Source organism: Neoarius graeffei, chromosome 19, assembly GCF_027579695.1.
Source record: "Neoarius graeffei isolate fNeoGra1 chromosome 19, fNeoGra1.pri, whole genome shotgun sequence".
Classification (NCBI taxonomy): domain Eukaryota; kingdom Metazoa; phylum Chordata; class Actinopteri; order Siluriformes; family Ariidae; genus Neoarius; species Neoarius graeffei.
This window is the reverse complement of record NC_083587.1, coordinates 37,554,146-37,560,145: the sequence shown is the minus strand read 5'-3', so window position 1 is coordinate 37,560,145 and position 6,000 is coordinate 37,554,146. Positions and strand designations below refer to the sequence as shown.

The 6,000-nt window shown below is 39.6% G+C and overlaps 1 protein-coding gene across 2 annotated transcripts in view; it reads left to right on the top strand.

Annotated features, from left to right (window-relative positions):
- Window positions 1-943: 943 nt before the first annotated feature.
- Window positions 944-6,000, top strand: part of ankha (ANKH inorganic pyrophosphate transport regulator a) — a 78,625-nt gene continuing 73,568 nt past the window's right edge. The window contains exon 1 of one of the 2 annotated variants that reach the window (XM_060900040.1): window positions 944-1,388. In XM_060900040.1, the coding sequence (XP_060756023.1) occupies window positions 1,293-1,388 (96 nt within the window). In that variant the 5' untranslated portion in view covers window positions 944-1,292. Of the gene's footprint in view, window positions 1,411-6,000 lie in introns of both variants that reach the window. The other variant, XM_060900041.1, reaches the window with a different exon arrangement.

Genomic DNA, 6,000 nt, shown 5'->3' with positions numbered 1-6,000 from the left:
CTAACCACTGTGCCACTTTGTTCATTCATTCATTATCTCTAGCCGCTTTATCGTTCTACAGGGTCGCAGGCAAGCTGGAGCCTATCCCAGCTGACTACGGGCGAAAGGCGGGGTACACCCTGGACAAGTCGCCAGGTCATCACAGGGCTGACACATAGACACAGACAACCATTCACACTCACATTCACACCTACGGTCAATTTAGAGTCACCAGTTAACCTAACCTGCATGTCTTTGGACTGTGGGGGAAACCGGAGCACCCGGAGGAAACCCACACGGACACGGGGAGAACATGCAAACTCCGCACAGAAAGGCCCTCACAGGCTGCTGGGCTCGAACCCAGAACCTTCTTGCTGTGAGGCAACAGTGCTAACCACTGTGCCACTTTGTTCAAACATTGAATATTTTGAAGTGTTAAATAAAATGTTTTTGGCGTAATTCTTCACTTATTTCATGATGTTTTTATATTATGACCAACCCATAGCACAAGGTAAATAGTTTCACTCCCTGTGTTTGAGATGAAACCCTTCACTGTCTGTTTGTGATACAGAAATACAGCTTGCACACTGAATACACATGTGCAGCTCCTTTTGTATAACATTTTGAATGCTTTAATTGAAAAGAGCTCTGAGGAAGAAACATAAATGTAAAAAACAAACAAACAAACAAACAAACAAACAAAAACCCTAACCTACTGTTATGTTCAGATCACAGGCAGCCTTCCTCCAGTGGACTCATACTCTGATCACTAATTATCTAATATATCTACTCTTATGGAAAGTAAATAAAGGTATTTACTTTCCATTTGTCGTGATTTATAAGTGAGACTGATTTACAGTAAATATTAACACAGCATTAAGATTATTATAGGTTGGTGGGCGGAGCCTGTGACGTGAATTTCCGGAGGGGAGGGTGTTATGCAGCCCCACGTGCGTCCTAAAAACGGACACACTGTTACAGTGTAGCAATGGTGCCCTGGAGATAAGAGCATGTGTGTGCTGTTACAATTTGAACAGATAAGCTGTCAGATCTCGTTTTTTGTTGTGGACCGTTTTTGATCCGTCACGTTCTTCATGCGGCTGTCATGAGATTTGTTTATTATGATGATTTCCCACCGCTGTGAAGCAGCTTGTGGATGATGATCTCTGGAAGGACGTTATTTGTTAGTTAGCTAAGTGCTGAGTATTAAACCCAGTTATTATAGATATAAAAGGTAGAACCTGGTACTTGCTGGTATTTGATTTTCGGATTGACCCGAATGTAAGTGGATTTGTTTTTGTTAGGTTAGGATCATGGTAGAGCTGGCATGCCTCACTTTTTATTGGCCTCTCATCCGATTCTTGGTTCCTCTGGCTATTACCAACATAGCCATCGATTTTGGGGAACAGGTAAGAAAACAAGAATCACCGAGTAAGTAAACAGTCTCTTCTGATTTTTATCTTGACACAAGATATGCTTGGTGGAATGTAAAGTAAAGTTGCTTGTTGTCTTGCTATTGAACACACTACGGTTTAAACAGCTTTAAGGATTAAAAACAAAAATAATGATTAAAAACCTGGCAGTAAACATTGGCTTAGCCTTGAAAATGTGTCGCCTGATTCCATGGGAAGAGATTATCCTATTGTTATTTTATATATATATATATATATATATATATATATATATATATATATATATAAATAATTTATTATTATTAAATAGTTATTTATTTTTTGTGTGTGACTTGTTTAAACAGTATCTGTTAAAATTAAAGAAGTACTGCACACTTAAACATGTTTTGATCTGTAAATTAAATATGACCGTACTGTGATGAAACACATCAATGCTGGTGTTTTAATATTTTATGAAAATTGAAATTTTGTCAAAATTGACATGTTTTAGAAATGGCTCAAAACGCCATCTACTGGTTAAAGTCATCCTGAACCTTGCAAGGTCGATTCTGTTGTAGACTCGACCGTTTGGTATTTATCTACTTCAGGATATTTGCATATAAAAAAACAAGACATGTTAACACCCCACCTCCCCCTGACCCCACCCTCGAGTGGAAGTCTGTGAAAATGCACTCAATCACACCATTCAATGGCAACCAGGACATGAAAATTGCATGTATAGAATCACCAGTCGAATCTGATTAAACTGTGTTAAAAGTTTGGTGACTTTGCTCCAAAATAAGGCTTAAAAAGCTTTTTTCACCCCCTCAGAGGGTATAGTTCTAACGCACATGTGCAAGGTTGCTATGAAGTTGCTATATTTCTTCTACACATGTGTAACTATAGGGGCGGCACGGTGGTGTAGTGGTTAGCACTGTAGGCCAATTTATGCTGACAACCCAGTCCTTGCAGATGGTGTCGCAGACAGTGTCTGTGTAGCCCCCCCACCTTCGCAGACGCTCTGCGCGCACCTCCCAAAAATTGTGACCACTGCAGAAGCCTCGTAGACAGCGTCGCAGACAAGAGAGCTCTGATTGGTCCACTCTACATCCGCTGTACACGCACTTCCGCTTCCCTACTTTCCCGGTTTGGTTTGTTTTCACGACCGCCATTTTTAAAAACACGAGCGAAGATGGAGCAGCACGAAGAGCGGTTGATCGAGGAAGTGAGGAAGTACGTACATCTATACGACTCCAGTTCTAGTCATTATAAGTAACCGGAGGATAAACACTTCACTAACCACACCCACCAACAACTACTAGCGATTTCGCGACTTCGCGCCCCCTTGAGTTGTGGCAGTGAATAACATCGCGCACGCCTATTACTCCCCGCTCAACGATAAATTACAACTGTCTGCGAAAAGCTGTCTGCGAAAGCCTTGTCGCAAGAGCATGCAGAGGCCTTGTCTCCTCACAGCAAGAAAGTCCTGGGTTTGAGCCCAGTGGGCGACCGGGGCCTTTTTGTGTGGAGTTTGCGTGTTCTCCCTGTGTCTGCGTGGGTTTCCTCCAGGTGCTCCGTTTCCCCCACAGTCTAAAGTCAAGTCAACTTTATTGTCAAATATGCTGTACATGCTCGACATACAGCACAGCTGAAATTTCAGTCCTCTCTGACCCATGGTGCAAACAGGCAATGCAATAAATAAAAAACTGAATCATTGAAATAAGAATATTTGAAATAAACACTCTAGATAAGAACTAGACATAGGCTAAATAAACAATAAGACATAGGGGCAGACAGTGCAAACAGGCAATGCAATAAATAAAAAATAGAATAATTGAAAATAAACAATAGTCCGGGAGCCAAAGGCCCAAATTTGGCTGAACCTGGCTTCGTCGGTTAAAGTTTTTTTTTTTTTTTTTTTTGCTGTTGGTTGTTGTCCAAGGTCTACTCATTAAGATAAGAGAGGGTGCCCGGTGATATCCCTTGGGCAATTCCGGATATTGGCCCTTTATTGTTGGATGTGCTGCAGTCATAGCCTAAATTCTGACATTTTGACATTCTTCACTTTATGTTCACCAAAGTCTATATATCATACTTATTTTTGTGTTTGTTAACACAATAGGATGAGTTTAAGGCCTGGGGGTGGGGTTCCAGCCATGGTTGGGGGTGTGGCCATGCAATTGGGGGCGGGGCTTATACCAAAAAGCCCTTTATTACTCTATTACTTTGGTTGTTAATGCGAGCCTTAAATTATTAGGCATACACTCCATTGTCATCCTTGTGTTTACTTCTGCAGGGGCATATGAGGGACACAGTTAGCTAATTCAAGCCAATTTGTGTAGCTATCTTGCTAACTCTGTCAATCACACTGCCCCCAAAAGATCACAGCACGCATAAGCTAAGCAGAGAAACTATTTGACTGTAATCATGAAAGAGCAGTGACATGTACTCACTGCTCACCAGTGAACTAGACCCATAGTTTCACAACACTGGCTAGCACACCCAACTCTCACCTAGTAAATGCTAGTCACTGATTTTTTTTAAGCTAATACATTAAGCTAATAGATTGCTTATTTTAACGATATTGACTGTTGAAATAGTAATGTCCCTGGTTCCCTAGTAAAATTCAGGGCATTGTCCCTGATTATCATCTCAAAAGTCTGTTAACCTTACCCTCACCCCCACTCCAAACCACACTGCTTGTGGACTGAGAGTCATGTGCACTAGCCAGTCCACTGACTAGCACGACTTTTAAAACGTTGGGCAGTAAGGTTTCCTTAAGCTAATAGATTGCTTATTTTTACGATATTGACTGTTGAAATAGTAAATGTTCCTGGTTCCCTAGTAAAATTCAGGGCATTGTCCCCGATTCACCCCCACTCCAAACCACACTGCTCTTCCACTGACTAGCACGACTTTTAAAACGTTGGGGAGTAAGGTTTACTTAACATTCTCCTCTGTACTAGCTGGCATCCAGTACATAAGCATATTTTTACAGACACTAAGCAATGGCAAAGGGTTTAGAGGGTTTTTTTTTTCATCTGAACTCTTAGTTCTTTCCTTAAATAGTTTTTGTTTTGTGTGTGTTTGCATACTGTATGTAATTATTTTACATAATTATTGCTCATTAGTGTGTGTGCGTGTGCATGCATGCATGCACGTACATGCTTTATGTACTGTAGTTCTTGTATCAAAATTGTTAATTTTGCAAATTTATGAAAGGGTCAATTACACGTTTGACTAATTTGAATGACAGTAAAGCGTGAATACTGTACAGCCAATTTGGTTAATTGAAAATCAGTATCTTTTGCTATTCTTGTGTGTGTGTGTGTGTGTGTGTGTGTGTGTGTGTGTGTGTGCGCATGCTGTATATGCCATTTTGCATGCTTGATATATTGCATACTGTAGTTTTACATAGTGGATCACTGGTGTGAGTGTATATGCATGCTGTATATAGTTCTATTGCATGCTGTATATACAGTAGTTCTTTTACATAGTGGATCACTGGTGTGAATGTATATGCATGCTGTATATATTTCTATTTCATGCTGTATATACAGTAGTTCTTTTACATAGTGGATCACTGGTGTGAGTGTATATGCATGCTGTATATAGTTCTATTGCATGCTGTAGTTCTTTTACATAGTGGATCACTGGTGTGAATGTATATGCATGCTGTATATATTTCTATTTCATGCTGTATATACAGTAGTTCTTTTACATAGTGGATCACTGGTGTGAGTGTATGCATGCTGTATATAGTTCTATTGCATGCTGTAGTTCTTTTACATAGTGGATCACTGGTGTGAGTGTATACATGCTGTATATAGTTCGTTTACATAGTGGATCACTGGTGTGAGTGTATACATGCTGTATATAGTTCGTTTACATAGTGGATCACTGGTGTGAGTGTATGCATGCTGTATATAGTTCTTTTACATAGTTATTGGTCATTAGTGTGTGTGTGTGTGTGTGTGTGTGTGTGTGCATGCTGTATATAGTTCTTTTGCATGCTGTATAGTTCTTACATAGATATTGATCATTATTTTGTATTAACTGTAGAGTTTATGTAATACTTGTATAAAAATCGCTAATTTGGAAAAGTTATGAAAGGGTTAATTAATCCACATTTGATGTATTTGAATGACAAATATAGAGAAAAATGTGAATACCTATCAGATACAGCCAACTTGGTGCATTTAATATCAGTATTTACACTGATATTATTTTTTTTGTATTTTCTTCCATTATTTGGGCATATAGGGCATTAAAGGGTTAATATATTAAATTGCCCAAGGAATATCACCGGGCACCCTCTTAAATCTTGAAGAGCTACCTCAAATCTATAAGATAAAGCAAAAAAAAAAAACTTTAACCAAAAATTCCGGGTCCGGCCCCATGGCTCCCGGACTACAATACAAACAGTATAAACACTCTAGATAAGAACTAGACATAGACTAAACACTCATATATGGCACTTGAGGTATGAAATAAGCAGTATAAACAAACTTATAGCTGTTAAGGTGAGGTAGTGCGGAATAGTGCAAATGAGCGAGGTAAAGTGAAATGTGCAGTCCCTGAGTTCAGTGTGTTAATGAATGTTGTGTGTGTGTGTGTGTGTGTGTGTTGG